This window comes from Seriola lalandi, unplaced genomic scaffold, assembly GCF_002814215.2.
Source record: "Seriola lalandi dorsalis isolate HSWRI2012SDOR001 ecotype SW California unplaced genomic scaffold, Sedor1 jcf7180002054412, whole genome shotgun sequence".
In the NCBI taxonomy this organism is placed as follows: Eukaryota; Metazoa; Chordata; class Actinopteri; order Carangiformes; family Carangidae; genus Seriola; species Seriola lalandi.
In genome coordinates this window covers 1078210-1098023 of record NW_019524965.1, presented here as the reverse complement: position 1 = coordinate 1098023, position 19814 = coordinate 1078210, and the positions used below count along the sequence as shown (strand labels likewise).

General features: G+C 41.7%; 2 protein-coding genes across 3 annotated transcripts; both read right to left on the bottom strand.

Annotated features, from left to right (window-relative positions):
- Positions 1–7714: 7714 nt before the first annotated feature.
- Positions 7715–14210, bottom strand: LOC111657766 (inward rectifier potassium channel 2-like). The gene is made up of 2 exons (XM_023410071.2): positions 13631–14210; positions 7715–11215 (listed from the first exon to the last, which is right to left on the bottom strand). Exon 2 carries the CDS (start codon positions 10974–10976, stop codon positions 9648–9650), a length of 1329 nt encoding a protein of 442 aa, XP_023265839.1. The 5' UTR covers positions 10977–11215; positions 13631–14210; the 3' UTR covers positions 7715–9647.
- A 121-nt stretch (positions 14211–14331) lies between these two features.
- On the bottom strand, positions 14332–19087 carry LOC111657767 (inward rectifier potassium channel 16-like). Of its 2 annotated transcripts, none has more exons than XM_023410072.2 (2): positions 18857–19087; positions 14332–15705 (listed from the first exon to the last, which is right to left on the bottom strand). In XM_023410072.2, the coding sequence occupies exons 1-2, from the start codon at positions 18879–18881 to the stop codon at positions 14525–14527; spliced, it is 1206 nt and encodes a 401-aa protein (XP_023265840.1). In that variant the 5' UTR covers positions 18882–19087; the 3' UTR covers positions 14332–14524. The 2 variants fall into 2 exon arrangements, with proteins under 2 accessions (XP_023265840.1, XP_023265841.1); XM_023410073.2 differs by having other exon boundaries at positions 14332–15698.
- Between the last annotated feature and the right edge of the window lie 727 nt (positions 19088–19814).

The window sequence follows — 19814 nt, the reverse complement described above, 5'->3', positions numbered from 1 at the left end:
TCAGAAAGGCCACTGTCGCAGTAAACACCCACCCCCGAGGTCTGAAGCCAAGGAGATAATCTCACCTAAAAAAGGGAGAAGATGATATCGACCATCTGCTTCATCTGGAGGGGATTTGATTGGCTTGCCGCAGCAGAGCAGCGCAGTGGGGATGATTAGGCCTCCCTGGTGTCCCATTCCACTGGGTGCCAGGCTCAATGTCACCACTGATTGGATCCTCTAATCTTGTTCTGTGTGAATTAATTCTAAAGTGGGGAGGAGGATGATCGCATTCAGTTTGCCTTGTGCCCTGATTGTCTGTGTGTGTGTGTGTGTGTGTGTGTGTGTGTGTGTGTGTGTGTGTGTGTGTGTGTGTGTGACCCTCTACTCCCTCTCTCCCATGATTAACAGGTACAGTATGCGACGGCTATCCTGGCCCCGGAGAGGGATCTGTATCTCTGACACCATTTCTACTTTGACGTCCAGGGTGATCTAAGTTGCAAATGCAACTTCCAGGCTGCATCAGAGATCCAAGCACACGAACCAGGTGCTCAGCGCAGCATTTTCTCTGTGGTAACGATATACACTGAACCCCATGGGGAAACGTGTCGATAAATAAGTAATGAGCATTTGATAATGGAAAATTAAGCAAGTCTATTTATCAAAGAAGCACATATGCAAAATCTGACCCTAAAGACTTTTGAAGACGATCAATTTAGACTTGAGTTTTAATGTCAGATTTACTGTCTACCACTTACCTGTATGTTTAACAAGAAAAAAAAAAAACATTTTCAACTGTAAATGCACAAAACATGTAGGTGAGTATCAACAAGCAAATGCATTGTGAATGTTATTGGAGAGTGATGCAGTACGTGGTTGGAGAACCTCACGGGATCTGGTCTTTGTGCATTACTCCGGTGATTTAGCATTGCACTGCCAAAACACTGTTGGACTTGTGAGAGACAAGTTAATATAAGTCCACAGCCACAGTAGCAGCTTTGTGAAATTGAAACAATGATGGTGCTCAAAGAAATGTCAGGAGATCCCCAAAGTTATTACAATGAATCCTTTGGAGACCATGAATGAAATATCATGGCAATACATCCAATAGCTGTCAAGATATTCCAGTTAAAACCAGATATGTCAACCTCGTGGTGGCACTAGAAGAAAAGTGATCCTCTGGGAATCATGAATGTCTGATGTTGAGATTTATATGCAGTCATAGTCACAGTTAAAATGTGTAACAGAGATATATCGAGAAGTAAAGATTAAGTCATGAAGGCTGTGCATTTCCCAAATGCCTGTCATGAGCCCCAGTTTCCCCAGAACTAATCAAACATGTCATAATATCATCATCCTTTCTATCTTTGGACACTGAACAAACAGCAAGAGTTTGATTCCAAGTTTCTTTTTCTATGTCTCTCTGTGTCTCTGTCTATCCTCCAGAGGGATCCATGCCGGAGCTGACGTTGCTGGTTGCCCAGACATTGTTATAGTAACCCTGGCCGTGGGCCTTTCTTGGCTCTTTTATGTGCGGAAGCCGCTTCGTCCTGAGGGGGCTGATGTTGCCGCGCATTCAATGGAAAGATGTCAGCTCCATTCACAAAAACAGGATGGTGACATGGAGTGAGAGGTTTGGTTCTTTGAACTTGGAGCAAGCAGCAGGGCAGGGTACAGAATCAGGCTTGTCGTCAAAGTGAATCTCCAGGGAAAGCTGAATATGATACATGATAATTATCACTGCAGTGTCTAAATGCCCATGTATGAATGTGGAGCATGCATAAACTCCTCACCTGAATATATAAACTTAAAGATAGAAATCTTTGTGGGAAAATAAGAATACATACTTTGATTACATTACGACCAACACAGTTTGGCTATTTCCCTGACATATAAATAAGCAATACACTGGCTGTGGCAGTTGGTGATCCCCAGTGTATGAACATAGTGGCTGGCTGGCAAGACCAGTCTTGTGGTGACCTTCGTTACTGAAGGGCTGGACACACTTCAGAGGTATCTGTCTCTCCTCAGCTGTCCTTATAAACAAGCCCCTCTCAAGTATCACCCATGTTTTTGAAAGATAAAGTAATTGCAAAGTAATGGCTTTAATAATGACACCAACTGTGTTTAAATTGGTTCCCTATAAGCCTCGCTTTCACTATGCAGCTCTGTCTGCCACCAGGTCCCGAAATCTCCCGGGAAAATGAAGGCTCGATATATTCCCGAGAAGAAGTGCGCCTGCTACTGTGCAACCAAAACAGAAAGAGGATAGAGTTTTAATTTTATCCCCGGTTTAGCAAAAATGTCAGACAGTGGAACAACCAGAGTAATTGTGGGAACTCTATTCAGCAAAAGAACAAGAGCCCCGTTGTCGGAGGAGGCAAAGAAGACAAAGACGGAGAGTGATAGAAACCAAGTTGAGGCGGAGGAAAACCTAGATGGGGAAAGCTTCAGAACTTGAGAGGGTTAAAACCTACTAAAACATACTAGATCAGTAAGTAATAAAACCTAGCAGGAATATTACTCTGCCTTTATCTCAGCACTGAGATCACGGTTTCTAGTTCAATTCCGATGGTTGTTTCTTGCTTTGGACAGTAGCCAGGCTGATAGCAGTAGCCATGTTGCGATCCGGTCCTTGCGACAGCAGCGCCAACAGTAATACCACTTGTTAACACTAGGGTGGGAAGACGAAAAGTTCTGTTTCCACTTAAACTTAAAGAGAGAGACAAGAAGAAGCTCTTCATAGTCGCACTGTGTTGCTGATATGATGCGTCACTTTCAACTCGGCAAGAGTAAACGGTTTTAACTGTTTTCTGCAGGTGGATCTACATCGCCAGCAGAGCTTGTTACGCTGAAGCCGTGCATCATAAATGGAGGTCACGGAGGCTTTGTTTTCACTGTTGTGGCTCACTCGCAGAGGCACCTCCATTATAGGTAACAAAGCGCGACACCACACACAGCCAAATCCTCTCAATACGAGATGCTATTGGTCAAGAGCCAACAATGAGCATAAAGTAGGTATCGCCTTTGTTTCCTGGCTCTGAATGCGTCTGTCAAGGTTAGAGGAGCCCGAGCCAGAGGGATAAAGGTCAGCGGCATGAATACACAACCACAGTTATTGACGGAGATACAGCGATGTGACTGCAACACTGTAGGTGTATTTTGTCCCAGTGACAATATGCAGAAAACCTAATCTCAGACGATAAAACAAACTCGTATATATTTGCATGAAAAGGGAAAGCAAAACAGAAGGCAGAACATAAACTAACAGTGCAGCGATGGACAAACACATAATTGCATGTAAGCAGCGATGTGCCAAGTGCCTTTTTGTTGCTGCTTGTGTGACCAGACACACCCGCCGTGAATAAATATACATATTGTCTTTCAGCAGGCTGGTGGAATGGAAAAAGCCTGAATCCTGTCCAACATATTGTACCTGCTGGATTCTCCTATTCCTCCCCTGAGTGTCATGAGACACTCAGCTGTCAAAGATGGAGCCAAAATGAGTATCAGCAGGTGTGCGTGCGTGCGTGGGCATGTCTTTGTATGCATGTGTAAGGTTATTGTGGTTCAAAAATCTGAAATTAGAATGAAATGTAAGCAGAGGAAAACAAGCAAGCAAAACAGGACAAGAGAAGAGATAATAGACTGTTTGTAAGGAGGCTAAAACTGCAATCAGTGTAGAGATAAAATATTCATGTTACTTTTAGCTGTTCAGTGTCGTGTAGTCAAATAAGTATTTAAATATAAGTGACAGATAAAATGATAACAGACCTCAAAATTAAAACTAGCAAACGCCCATGTGAATAAAAAGAATTAGAATATCCAGGCATGAAGAGAAGAGACAAATCTCTACTGGGGTTTCACTGTCACTATCCAGGAATCCCCCTTCACACACACACACACACACACACACACACACACACACACACACACACACACAGACACATACTGTACTAGCACACACACACAAACACACAGCAGCAGCAGAAGGTTCTGGCAAGTAAAAATAATAATAATCATTATAAATGTTATTTATACTGTAAAACACCTTTCATAACAGAAAATGCAGCTCAAAAGAACAGTTATTAAAATAACACGACAGATGCTTAAAGACAGCACATGTCAAACAACAAAAGACAATATGACAACAGCATCCTGAAAAAAATAAAAAGCGAGTCAGTCAAAGTGTGTCAGCTGTTGGCTGTTTGATGAAAAGACATTTGCCTGTGATCTGATACTCCTGTGCTGTTTAACGTTAGCTGTAAAACCTTACCACCTTGAGTGTATTCTGATATGTCAGACACTCCAATCAGGCTTCACCAGCTAATTTTAACGCGCTGAATGTGCCGATTGTACAGAATTATGGAGGATTATAGCAAAAAAGCAGCTTCTTTTAATGTTTTTACATGCAAACACTGATTTTTTTTTTTATTATTCCCAAAATTCACAATTGCACATGGTATATTTGACTGTATTATGAGCAACTGAACTACTGTGTACTTCACCTGTGTGTGCTTCTTGAAGCGTGTTGGCACACAGCTGCTGTCTTCGGGTTGCATTTCCTCATGCTAATTGGGTTAGCATCTCTGCAGCAGCGGTGTCACATAGAATGAATGGATGGCAACATGATCACCCTCAAAGTTGCAGTTTAAACAGGTCTGTGTCAGCGCTTTTGCCCCCCCCAGTGCCACAAGTCCTCCTGAGTCAACCCACTACCATCATTGACTGGTCGGCTGAATGAGACAGCAGGTCTCCACTGCACCATCAAACCCACTAAAGGCCTTATGCAATTGTCATCAGAATTATATAATTACCTAATTCAATTGCATTCTAGGAAGTGTTGTGGTGATTTATTTTTTTTAAATTTTATGCCACTTGTGGTGCAAGGCTTTAAATCAGGCTGCAAATGACAATGTGGAAATCAGTAACTAACTCATTCCTAAAATACCTTGGCATTCCCAGACAAGGTGACCTCACTATTAGACCACAGGCTTCAGCAGGCAGTTCATTACCAACATGTTGCATGAGTCATATGTTTGTCAAAAGGTCAAAGCCATCATCAAACACATCCCTTAGACTTGTATTGGCTTTCATCCTCGGAGAAAGGTTTGCAGGTTCTGTCCCACTTCCAGATGCGTTGAGGCAATAAGTTTATTTTGCAAGAGTGGTTACAATTCGTGAACGTCACTGCTACTACAGCTTTATTTTTACCGTCAAGACTACTGCACCACTTTCTCGGAAGTAACAAAAGAACAGAGCAGCTGATCGTAACAGAAGTGTCTGGAAACATCTGTGCGAAACCTCGGTGTGCCTCAGTTCAGCAGTGTACTGAAGTTTGACAACCTGTTTTTATGTTTGACCCAGCAGATAGAGCGTCGTAATCACTTCAGACTCTTTTCATTTTCCCAACATCTGCAAAGGACAATTCACACATTATGTTTTCAAGACAGGATCTCAAATCCAGCTGCTTTTGAATTACTTCTTGATAACCCATGACCTAGATGCCTGAAAATTGCCCTTGACGAACATAGCACACTCTGCTCTTTGACGCATGTTGTTGTCCGACTGCATGGATCTACAGATCTGTTTCTGTAGGCACATATATATGCCAAATATGCACCTGCAAGAGAGGAGATTTAAAGGAGCTACCGACAGTTTGTGCAGACTCATGTGTTGCAACAGACCATCTCAGTGAAATGAGATAGGGGTCAATGTCATCAGTCACTCTTGTGTAAAGAAACACAGGTCACTTTCTTTATAATAAAGATGAAACTCATCTTTCTCCCACTTTTTTTTTTTTGTTTAAATCAGATTTACATTATTAATGTTGGTGACGCCTGATGACCTCAGCAGCACTCACAAGACGTGAATTTAGGCCAAACACATACAGTTAAAGCTATTTATAAAGCGACAGGCTGTGGATGTGCCCCATATAAGACCAGAGTCTGATCATTTTTCTGATATAATACCCTGAATAATAAATATGCTCAGGAAAGACTGCACACATTTCCTCCTGGGTGATAAATATGCCTATGATTTTAGCACTCTCTAAAATTATGTGTATAAACTTTCTCTAAGTGACAGTCACTGACATGAACCAGGGGTGTTTCTGAGCTCATGCGAGGGGGTAACAGGAGGACAAATGCTACACTTCCACTGGTCGTATCTTTACTTTTTATCGGTTCACACTGAGGTCTGTAGCATAAAATATGTCCACTACGTCTTATATGTGTATTTTCCAGATAAATCAACTTCTGTGTGTCATCTGCTGCTTTACTCTGCTGGTGAACTGTTTGTTTATATTCACCGATCTAATCTGAAGGTCAGGCTTGTTAATAAGCCAGTTCAGGGGAATTCGCCAGAGAGACGTCATCATCAGCATTGACCAGAGCTCTCTGGCCAACGCTGGCGGTCAATTCCTTTCACACAGTGCATCCAGCACGGACGGAACAGCTACCATCCCTCTCGGTTAAATGTCATCACAGGACTTTAGGTGTGATATTGCTGATATCAAGAGGATTTTTTTTTTTTTTTCGAGCGGGAAGCTGGAATTAAATTATCCAAATGCTTGTAGACTCAGAAGCCATCTAAACACAAAAATAACTTCTTCGGGTTTTAAAATTAAGGCAGTTTGGTGAGAATTAATTGAATTTTTTTTTTCTAAATGGAAAATAGACAGTCCCCATTTTCACTCCAAGCCGGAGCTTTGTGGCAGTTTCATTGGCTAATGTGGAAAAAGCCCTGAAGCAGCACCCACTTCCTATGTAGAACCAAATCAAACCGGCTCACTGCCTCCCTGTGGACGTGTCTGATCAATAGACCCTCCGACTACGTCTCATGCTGGCAGAATGCAGCTGCGGATGGAAACTAACTAAATTTGCCATACTGTGTCATACTGCAAACACAGGTTAATCGGTGATACAACAATATTGATCACATCTGTTGCATCTGCTTAATAGTGTTTTTATGCATGTTAATGCTGGATTAGAGGAGCTGGTGGGTTATCACACAGTGCTGGCTGCGTCCTGTCTGGAGTATTGGTTTGTTATGCAATCTGTGCGTGTCCCAGTGGTTTTGTAGACAGATCATCAACAAATACACTGTATCACTTCTAGTGGAAACATCTCTGACAGAAGTGAGAAGACTTAAAACTTCAGGACAGGATTGGAGGTGGTCTGATTGATGCTTTACTCCGTGGCTTCAAGAAATATAATTTTACTAGAATTATATTCCAGCTAAGTCTACATATTTACAGTATCCATCAAGACACTTCATGGTGCAGAATACACTTATTTTCCACAGTTTACTAAAAGAGATTGGGAAAATCACATGAGGTGTTCTTTCCATTGCTGTCATTGAAAATGACTTCCAGCAGAGCCGACTGATATAGCATGGGATCTCTGAGGACTTCCACAGAACTGGAGTGAGTCAGTTTGGTGAATTAAAGTAAATGATGGTGTGAGCAGTGACAGCTAGCAGCCTGGAATTTGGGCCACAGCTCCAAAATTAGAGGAGCAGCATGTGTGTCCACAGCTAAAACAGTCAAACAGGCCTCTGCTCACCAGCTCCAGATGTCACACATTTTGGGTCAAAATGCGAGTTCTTGGAAAATTCGAACACTGTAGACACGTAAACATAGACTGATGGGTAGCCATTGTTAATTAGTTCACACACACACACAGTATCGTCTGTTGAACCAGATTCGTTGTTTACAATCAATGCATCAACTTGATAATGATTTTGTCAAGTTTTTATTGAAAAAAGAACATAAACAGTTTTCAACAACTGCAATATCAATATACAGTATTTGCATTATAATTTACAAAAGATAAAAAAATCTGTACAGTCTCTAGTTTGTGCAGGAAGGTGGGAAGACCCTGGTAGAAAAATAAAGACCTAAGACAGGAGACGTGTCAATGTGAGAACAGATAAGATGTTTTAATAGATTTCCTTACCAGAGAAGCAGTACAGTGTTCTGGCTTCCACTGACGCTATCCAAGCATGAATGTGTCGCAATTACACCTAGAGTAACAGTTAAAAAAAATAAAATATCAAAGCTCAATCTTTGTGTAAGACTGATGTCAAGTGTGCTATCCCCATTCAGGATTTGTGATTGTAACTGAAGGATCGATCAAGTGATCTGGTCTTTAATAAGACGAAGCAAGGGCCCATTCAGAAATGACAAGTAACTTCACAAGACCCGCAGCGGTGAAGGGAGAGGGTTTACTAAGATGTGTCCAAATTCTGCACAACTGCCATGCCAAGAACACTGATGTTAATATAGAGAGGAGACTACGTCAAAATCAACTCAAATAAATAATTGTTTCAACAGCCAATCACTGTTAGATGAGGAAAAGTTCAGGTTTCAAATCAACGTCAACTAACAGATGAGTTACAGTTGTCTCTTATATATATGTACACATTTGGCTTTGGAGAATAAGCAGTTTCTGCTGTTATGGGGGGAGGATTCTCTGGTGAGGAACAAAGTGCTCTAAAGCTTTGGAAAACACACTGACAAAATCATGCTTGTCTACATCTAAAAATAACATTATAGGCTGTATCTGCAATCTTCAAAATGGATACTTTAAAAGACAAATAATACATTTTGGCTCCTAGATTTCTCTCTAAACATACAATATGTAACTTAGCAGCACGTATCATCAACATTCATAACCTCGGCTCAGGCTCGAGCTTCCTGTCGCATTCTACCACTGAACTGTATTGCACATTAGAACATGAAGACCTGCAAGAAGTGGCAGTATACTGCGCAGCGAATCACCCGCGAATGCTTCTTCCTGTGACATCTTATGCAGTGTGTGCTCAGTCGAGGCCGAAACCTCCAGAGTGCCTCCTCCGGGACTGAGACTTTTGTTAAGGCACACGTTGCAAAAGATGCTATACTTAGACAAGATGATAGGTTGAGGAGCATAGTGTACTTGTGCTCGTAATCTGTGCAAGACATCGCCTTCCTACCTTGCGCCAAGACCATCACACTGAAGAAGACTAGACATACACTTTGCTAAGAGACCAGCTCGTTAACAAACAGCAGCCTTTTTTCTTTTTTTTTTGTGCAGGTGGTTTAACTCCTCAAAAATGACAATATCCTTTAAGTCAAGATTGTGGAACTTCAAATGATTAAAAATGCAAATGTTTTGGTTGGCATTTAAATATCAAATCACAAGACATCTGGTTTAAGTGAACTTTTTTTAAAATATATTCAATTATGTTAGCCAGTCAAAACCTCATGTGACGTTTAGGCCGCAAAAAGAAAACCTATTACACGCAGGATGCTCAATGCAAAATGTGCAAACTGGAAATATACACTTGAATAAATTAAGAAATGTAGTCAACCCAATTGGCTATTCTACTAACATATTTAGTTTAATAAGGGTAGTATGCACAGAAACAGACTGCACAGTGTGTAAGTGAAGGCTTCTAACCCATTTTAGCTTCATGCAACCAGTTAATTTACTACCGCTTTCACCATAAACAATGTTTATATTTCCTTGGTTTCTTGAGTATGAGCTTCTGCATAGAGAATTTCATACTCAAATCACAGTCTTTTCAAATTGTCATGCATTATTGACAACAGCGATCAGGACCACAGTTCAAGCTAACTTTAACATACCCTGTGGTAAGTGTTTAACCCTTCTTTATCCCCACAGTCATATTTCTGATTCAGCAGTCAGAGGTCTTGATTCTAAAGGCAAAGAGTCCAGATTGCATTCAGAGTCTGACACCACATCTGTGTTTGTGTCCTCAAGTGCACCAACCTCAACACCACTCATCTGCCTGTTATCATCCTCCTCGTCAAACTCCTCCTCCATCTCGACTTTTTCGAGAGCCACCTCGTTCTCGTAACAAAAGGAGTTCCTCGAGCTGGAGGCGTTGGACTTCCTCTCAGCGAGTTCCCGGGCACTACAGTGGGGCGTGCTGGGCACCTCGTAGGTGTTGTCAAAGCGAGAGTAGTCCACCTTGTAGAAGTTCTTTTCCTCAAAGAGCACCGGCTCAAAGCGGTGGCCCCACAGAATCTCGCTGGCCACATACGAGCTCCGACACTGCGTGGTCATGGCAGTAGCCTCGACCATGCCCTCCAGAATCACTACGATCTCAAACTCTGCCGTCTCCAACTCCTGTTTGCTCATCTCGTAGAATGGGCTGTCCTCGTCGATCTCATGCACAATGGTAATTGGAGACACCAGGAAGATTCTGTCGATGCCACTATCGAAGCCCACGTCGATGTCGACCTGATCCAGAGGGATGAACTCTCCCTCAGCCGTGGTGCGGGACTTAAGGAGCTGAGCCCTGACGTGAGCCTCCACCAGGTGACTCTTCCTCAGGTTCCCCACGCGCCACATCAGGCACAGTTTGCCATCCCTCATAGCCACTGTAGCATAGTGGCTGAACACAAGGGTCTCATTCCTCTTTTTGGGCTTGGCCATCTTGGCCATGACAGCACCAATGATGAAAGCATCAATGATGCAGCCCAAAATGCTCTGGAAGACGACCATGAAAACGGCAACGGGGCACTCCTCTGTCACATAGCGATAACCATAGCCAATTGTGGTTTGGGTCTCCACTGAGAACAAGAAGGCGGCCGTGAAGCTGTCCACATTGGAAACACAAATCTGAGTCTCATTCTCTAAGTCCCCGTAAGAGAGGGCGACTACCCAGAAGACAAAGCCAAAAAACAGCCACGACAGCAGGAAAGAAAGGCAGAATATGAGCAGCATCCAGCGCCAGCGAATGTCCACACAGGTGGTGAAGATATCTGCCAGGTACCGCTGGCCTTTCTCACTCATATTGATAAACTGCACATTGCAGTGACCATCCTTCCTGACGAAGCGGCTCTGATGTTGGTGCTCTGTGTGCACCTTGTTGACATTGCCGTTTCCGTAGCCGTTCGGGACGGCAATGGTGGCCAGCTTCATGCCGTCTTCCTCAGAGGACACAATGCTGTAGCGGTGGCTTCGCACACTCCCCATCACTTCCATCTGGGAGGGCTGGGCCGATTCTGCTTTGGAAAACAGTCTAAGTTTTTGGTAGAAGCGTTGGAGAAACAGTTTTGAATGATCCCGGGGACAAACTCAAGCAGAAAATGTGAACAACAGGACTATATCCTGCAGGGAAAAGGGGAGACTGGACCTGTGCTTCTGCGGGCGTGCTTTGCACCTTTGGTGAGGGCAGGTCACTCCTCTCTGACGGCTGGTTTGGACCTCATCAGTGAAGTGGGCTGTGGAAATTACAGACAGAGAGAAAAACAGTTTTAAAGTAATTGGCAGGAACCAGAGCAAAGATCAGTACGTGTGGGTGTGTGGTTACTTGCTGTCTAAATAATGGATTGTACACTCAAAGTTAACAGCATTCTTCTTGCATACACAAACGGTGTATGCAGTGCAGTCAGAAAGCCCAGGGAATCCATTGTTTGTGCATTATCAGTAGGAGATAAAACATATTATTCAAGCGCTTAGATAGCTGACAAAGTGGGAGAGGATGTTTACCCTGCTTAATGTAAGTATTAATTAGACAGGTCAGTTCCACGGGGAGCTGAGTCAAATTACAGATCAAGTTCGTGTTAATCCTGTGAGCCACTGGAACACAGATACAGTACAAGTATCACCTCTGTGCAGATACGCAAAAAAGTGAGAAAGCAATGCATAAACGTATGGCATGTTGCATTGAAAACCTGTTGACAATTGAATACAGTTCCTGCTGTGTAAGTGCAGAGTTATAATAACATATGTCTGTGCATGTCCAAAATCTCATTCACAACTACAGCTGACACCACCACACCATGTAACAAGATTAAATGAACCCTGCAGCTTTTCAGAGAGGAAGGGCAACTTTCTCTGAAAGCAACAGTACCCTTGCATCATATGTAATAGAGCAACAAGGACAGTTAAATTAGAAACGCTATTGACTTGGTGGGTGTGTGCGTGTGTGTGTGTGTGTGTGTGGCTCGAAAGGTCCATTAAAATGCAACACCACAGGCTACAAAAGGCCATGGTCAGCCAGACATGCTCTGCTAGTGCCAAAATAACTCCCCACCTCCACTTTGGAAACTCATTTCATCTGAGTGTCACTATTGTATTAAAGTGAAAGGGCCAAGAAATAAAATACATCAATGGATAAATAAATATAATAAAGTCTAGGAGGCTTTTTCATTTAAATATTCTGAATAAACCTAGCTGCTCATGTTTCTTTCATTTAGTTTTGAAAGCATGACGCAGTCGTCGAAAGGAAACCTTTTTTTTTGTTAACATGGGCGTTTTTGTGTCTGTACTGCAAGTGATCAAATGTCATGTGGGATAAGATGTGGAGGACGTGGTCCTAAATCCCCCCCCTGCATCATCTTTGCTTTTCACAACTGATGATGTCACTGCTGGGTCGACTACAAATAGCAACCTGTCACGTACACTGTTGGGAATATGGGGGCTCCATTCATTCACAGCTCAAAGCATGCCTAAGGATTTTGTTTAATGGATTTTAGAGATTTATTATGATATTGAAAACACCACATTTATCTCTTAAATGCTACATTTATTACAATTAAACTGCAACACTCACAAATTAGCAACACAGTCTTAGTGAGAAAGACCATTTCAACTTCCTTATCACAAGTAGAATATCCAGTTTACATCATGACGATGCTGGCCGTTCTAGACCTTTTCTTCACCTTTTTTATTTGGCTTACTGTGGCACAGAAACAAGACAGACACCAGACTGCATAAAAGCCGTGAATGCATATAGTCCACATTACGTGACTGAAGAGAGGTAAAGCTCAAGAGGAAAGCTGCACATTCAACAGAAAGACAGCGGAGAGAGCATTTGTCTACTTTGATCTAAAGCAGCACTTAACACTTTACAGTGCATAGAGATTTGGTGAAAATCTCTAACTCATGTGGTGTTGCTGCACTGACACTGAGTGCATGCCCTCTCTCTTCCCCTCTGTCACCGTTTACTGGTTTCTTTCCCACCAAGCTTTTTTTCTACATCACTTATTACTGCAGGTTGGTACATGGTGACAGACCAAAGCTTCCAGAGGCTGCACAACCTGTGATTGTTTGTTTTGCATGTGTTCTCAATTAGTGCCAACAGCTGAGGCGGATGGAAACTGGTTACATAAAGCTGCTCTATTTTTTATTACACAAAATCAATAACTATGGCCAATCATTCCACAGATGGTGTCTTTTGTTCTCAGCATTTGTTGTTTTATATTAGTTTATATATTTTTCAGCAATTTCACAGAATTTCCATACATTTAATTTATTCATGTTTAGCATTTTTATACTACAGGTTTTGTGCAGCTTGTGCACAGATACGAGTTACAGAGTTCAGATTAAGAGCAGGGACAATACAGATCATCCAGTCCACATTCTGCAGTCTCCAATGTCCCTTAACAATAAGAAGAAGAAGAAGAAGAAGAAGAAGAAAAAGAATGAATAAGAAAAATATGTTTTGTAAAGAAACGTTAGAGACGGGAAACAGCTTGTTTCATATAATTAACTTCGTATTACAGGGCAACAGAACATGCACTTTTTGCATTTTACACAGAGACGGACCATCACTTATTACAGACTGCAGCTATATTTCCCCGCCATATTACACTCATAAACAGAGCTGAATGTTTCCCGCTTATTGCACCTACCTGTTGGTCCTTGCAGTGTAAATGTGCCGTTTTCTTTTTGAAATAAGTCCCATATGCGCCGCATATGCACACTCCCCCTCTTTTATTCCTGCTGCTCTTTTGTTGTGTTCTCGTAGTTTCCCGTCTGGCGCTGTAATTTCTGCCATAACCCTCTCCAGCAACACTGAAGAAGATATTTGTCGTTGCAAAGAGAGACTTTAAAAACACGTGTGCCTATCCCCGCCCCCTGCCGCTGCTATGGCCAATGGAAAGCTGCAGCGCCTGTTTGAGGCTCTGAGCCCTCATGGAGGTTTAGGGTTTTGTATTATCTGTCAGAATGGAAGACAAAAGGAATCAAATCCCCTCAGAAAAACCTGACGTTTAAACTGGAGAGAAGCGACAGTTTGAGTGCAAAACATCTCCTGAATCGCAGCAACACTGCATGTGATTTGTGACATGAGTCAAATCACTGTAATTAATCTTCAACAATTGGAGTTTACACGAGACTTAGTGTTTGATCATTTCTGCCTAAGAATCAAGCCAATACCCTCCGTCATGTGGTGTATCGACCTACTATGTGAAATCTGTGCTGGAGTGATATTGAGTGTAGAAGACAGGGTGAACACAGGGTGGCAGTGTAGAGCCACACTGGCGTCACATAATGTTATTGGCAGTGTTACTATAATTCATGATGAGAAGAAAGAAGTATTCAAAGAGCAGACTTTTACTAGGGAAATTAGACTTTTATTTGACTTAAATCTGTGGTTATGAATTTTAGTCATATAAAGCATTAAAAAAATCTCAGGTTATAACCACTGTAAAGTCATATAAATATATTTACAAGAGTACATCTTATCACACCGTCCATGACAACAGCCCACCATGCACTGTGATGTATTTCTTTGTTTGCTTAAGTTACAAAGAGGTTTGGTGCATCACCTCTCCAGTGAAGTCAAGATTCGCCTGGAAAGTGTGTCCGTTTCTCTTGACTGATGGTGAGAGCAGGCTGTGGGACTGACCATCCTCTACAGGACATCTCTCTCTGTCATATTCCTCAGCACTGAGCTGGGGCACCGGCACCCATGTGGTCTCATTGAACAGAGCGTAGTCCACCTTGTAGTGCTTCTTGCCAAGTTTCAACATGTCCTGGAAACGCTGACCCCAGCGGATGTCCGCCGGTGTGTAGGAGGTACGGGTCTGGTGGAGCATACCTGTGGAGTCTCCAGTGTAGGTGAAAGATACCACCAGTTCAAATTCGTCGTCCAGCAGGTCATCAGGGCCCAGGCTGTAGAGAGGACTGCCAGGCTCCAGCTTGTGAACAATGGTGACTGGTGTGGCAAGGACAAGGTCCCGGTTCTGGATGTCCAGGTCCTGATAGGACATCACAATAGACCCCAGTGGTTTTTTTACATAGCTGACTAACTGGGCCCTGGCGACCCCCTCCAGGATGTGATTACCTCTGAAGTCCCCGAGGCGCCATGACAGACACAGAACCCCATCTCGCAGGTTGACTATTGCACAATTGCTAAAACCCACCGTCTGAGCTCTCTTACGAGCAGATGCCATCTTAGCCACAACAATACCAATGACAATGGTGTCTAGGAGGCAACTAAACACATCTTGAACTGTGACCACAATAATGGCCACAATACAGTTCTCAGTCATCCCCCTGAAGCCATAGCCAATAGTTGCCTGGGTCTCCATTGAGAACATAAACGCTCCAGTAAAGCCGCGCACGTTGTCCACACAAGGTTCGTTGTCGACATCTTCAGTGTCTCCATGCACATATGCAATGAGCCAATAACAGAGACCAAAAAATAGCCAAGAGAGAATATAAGAGAGGGAAAATATGAGGAGCATCACCCTCCAGCGGATCTCTACAAGAGTGGTGAAGATGTCCATCAGGTACGGGCTCCAGTCTCCAGGGGCCTTCTGGAAAACCACAGGAAACCTCCCATCTTTCTGCATGTAGCGGAGCCGCCTGCCCTCACTCCCGTTTTGCCTCCCCAGTGTGTGGATTGTGGTGCAGGTGGTATCAATGACGACCTGTTGTCCCCTTTCTGTGCTCATTTTGACCAGGTCTAGATTTCTGTGGACTGGCAGGGATGAGATGGGAACAGCATTATTAGGTAGACAGTTGTATTTTCAAGGTGAATAACATGACAGTGTGCTCAGGCGCAGGAGGGACACCTTTTCGCTCATTACATGTGACTGAAATGTAAAAGGCTCTCAGACTTTGTTTGTTAAGCTGGACCCTTCATGTTTGAGCAAGCCGCCCAGGTCAGTGTGCGCCCCGGGCTATCAGCAGCTTATGACTTGAGCAGTGCCCGGCTCTGTGTGTGAAAAATGTTGTGCCAGAGTTTCTTAATGGTTGATTATTCACCAGAAGTTCCATTTCAGTCTGGACACGGTCCAAGTCAGTTGTGCTAAAAGCTCTCTCTAAACACTCTAATGTCCAAATTATCACCAAATGTAATCATGCAGATGATTTTTTTTAACCATACTGCTTGTTAGAATAAAAATTCTTCAACATTGAAAAAGAATAAGAGATATTAAACAGCGGCAGCAGTGGAAGTTGTAAAGCTTATGCATAAATCACTGTTGTGAACGCACCTTGTAGGAATCATGAACACAATTATGGAAGCTACAAAGACAAATTGAAATCAATTGAAATCATGGCTGCCATTGGATGTATCTCACAATTTTAACATAATGCACGTGCACTGTAGCAATGCTTTTTTGTCTTTTCTTTTTAGTAGTACCTGCTGTTTTGCCTGGATTCATAACCGAGGAGTTATGTTATTTATTTATTGTGCCCCTTCATTAAATTATGTTGCATGCCTTATTACATTTTATATGTCAAAATGTATCATGCAAAAATTCATTTTACTCACTGGTTCACAAGATTTTGGTGTTGATTTTTAAGTATTTCAAAACTTTGACATAACATATAAAAGAAAAAAAAGAGATGCATGTATGTTCATGCTTTTCCCCACATGCTTTTCTCCATATCACAGATTTAATTCAGTTTGATCATTCATTTTTTTTTAACATGAACCTGAGACACCTTTTATATCTCTCCTTCATACATTTGACTGCCCCAAGAGCAAAGTCCTTAAATCTTGCCCTTGTTCAGGTATTGATCTCAGCCCATGAGGATACATATTTAGTCACAACAATCTGACAAGATTAACCAAAGCTTTGGGTCAGGGGGAATCTATTCCTGAGGGAAGAGCCTTTTTTTTAATCAGTTTGGCTTATCTCTTTCGGTTTTGAGTTTCGGCAAAGTCTGTTGGCTTCCAGATGTGACCCAGAACAATGGCAGGGAAACAGTGAAATAGACAGGAGCCTTTTGACAACTGTCCTAAGATGACTTAGTTTTGAGAAATCAAAAAAATGAATGCATTGTTATTTGTGTTAGTATCCATAAGCAGCTGTAAGGTTATCATAGAAGAGTTTATATAATCAATGTGTTTACTCCACAAGTCCTTAGAAAATATGTCTCAGTTCATTAAGCAAAACCTCTAACCTCAGTGCGGTGCAGTTATTAATCTATTTTAGTCCTCATGAGGGTAAATTATTGAGCTCCAACCACCTCTAACATCTTTCACCTCCCAATGTTACAGCAAATGTCAAACTTTAACCACATCACATTCTTTTCAAGAACATAAAATACACCAAAGTCAGGACGTCTCTATCACTTTCTTATTCTTAATCTTATTAGTAATCTGACAGTTGCTTGAGTTTTCACAGATGAAAGGCTTGTTATCAACTTTATTTCTCTGTGCAGAAACCCTCGTTAGTGTACTCAGTGATCAATCAGGTGTCCATCTTTACCAGAAGGAAGTCAGACTTTTATTTCAAGTTTTTATTGCTTAATTGAGTCACATGAGAGGACACAGTTGATGTTTATCTCAGTTTATGATAAATGGCTTCTCAAGGACTCTAATTGTGGGTGACGGCAGACTGTCTTGGTTATAGTGTTTGTGCAACGTCGTGCCAAGAGCACTGTTGTTCCTGTCAGTCAGATAAATGTCAATCCAAATGAGATTTCACTGTGAATGGGATCCTCATGGTGGGTGAACAGTAACTGAACACATAAGTAAACAAAAACAGTCTGACAAAAGAAAGTCAAAGAATGTGGAAATATGCACGGACACGCACAAAAACTGTCCTAAAAGGCTCAAAAGATTCATCAATGACATTCTGAACACAGATATATCATCTCATTTGTTGCACAGTTACTGATTTCTTTTGCATTTACAATTATGCTAAAATAATGGGGTAAGAAGCAGAGTAAATAAATACAGGAAAATGCACAGAAAAAGAAAAAGTTACCAAGTCATTGTGCATTTATAAGTTGGTGAATCCTTGACTGTTGCAGCCTGATTTCTACACAGCAATCACTGAGTCCACGGACAAGGACAACAACAGGTTACAGGACAATCAGGTCTGGGGAAAAAGGTCACAGCGATCCTGCCCACCCACCAGCACTTGTCTCACACAGTAACAAAATGAGGAGGGAAAATTACAGAGACTATAGACATGTCAAGGTATGGCTTTATTTTCTATTTATATAAACTCTCTTTTCATTTTTATTGTTTCGTACCAATTTACTTATCAATTTTCCTTCACTTTTTGAATCCTGTGCGACACTTTGAGCTACTGACACGTGAAAGCACACTTGACCAATAAGCTTGAGTCTTAGGTCGTGATTCCTAGAGAATTACCTCATATTAGCTTGTGCATTTCTTATATCATCTTTAAGATCCAAGAATTATGTTGTACATACTGAGGGTTAATGGTCTACATGTCCTCACCGTCCTTTATAATGATTTATTTTCTTCTTTTTTTTTTCCCTTCTAGTTAGTACTGTTGAAGTAGTGAAATATGGGGTGTTCTCCATTTCTACCATGAATTTACTGCATATACAGTAATAAAAAATAATTTGATCTCATGGCATAATAAAACAAGCTTATTTATTCTATTTCTGTTTTGACCCTGAAAGCGGTCTTTGACCAACTATTCTTAACATGTATTAGCTAAAACTGATGTAACATATGGTGTCAAAATGCATCATTATGCAATTTGTTTTGTAGAAACGCAAACACAAGTCTTTTATTTCTCTTCATAATAGAAAGTGAAAATAACATTGCAGTGAGTATTATTTGTTTATTACTGTAAGAAGCCTTTTAATAACCCGGCAGATGTCATAAGAAAGCACATATATTTCAATGCTGAACTTACCTGCAGAGAAGAAATTAGAGGACATCAGGTGTCACATCGGTTCTGTGTTGACACAGTCAAAGTTACCTCTGACTTCAGTTGGCTGCAGAGTGCTGAGGGTCGGCCTGGATCTGAGGCAAAGTCTCATTTTCTTCTGATATCACAGCAATCACTTCCCTCTGAAACCCTATTGGACAATCTGGAAGAATTTATGACCTATGGAATATTTTAAAGGTCCCTCGGGACAAAAACATCAAACGTCCTCTGACCGTTTGTTTCAGGTGATATATATAATAAATATAAATTGTGCAAGTCAACCAGTCTTCCTCAAGAAGGCAGAGGCAAAGATATTTTGACGATTGATAGGTTATGCATATTTGAGCCATTTCCCTTTGGATTTTCATAATTCATTAGACAGAAAGTTAACCATTGCTCCACCAGGTGGAGACTCTGTCACTGGCACAAAGATTTTCTTTGTCTCAATTGTCCTCAATTTGGTTCTGATAAGACAAGAGATCACAGCTGAACCGCCAGGACACTCTGACTTTTAACCCACGTTTATTGCGGCCATAAGAGCATCAAAGCTGTTACAAAGAGGTCAACAACACCAAACAACCTTGTTGTGTTTTTTTAATTAGAACATGACAAGCCCTCTTCATTGAAACCACTTCAATATGTATTGTTTTGTTTTTTCAGATGATATGTGAAGAAAGAGATAAGACACATTCCTCTGAGAGATAACCTGCAAAGAAAGGTTCATCATTCATTTACAGGCAGCAGCTATATAATGAATAAGTAAAAACACAGACAGAGAGGAAATAGTATTACTTTCTTTGCTACAGAACATAATAATACCCAACTGTGAGTTATTGATTTAAGTGTTTAAGACATCAGACAACAACATCATCCAACATGATCACGTGATGTAGAGATCCACAATTTGAAAAGAAAGACATGTCAGGATCTGATTTAAAGGATC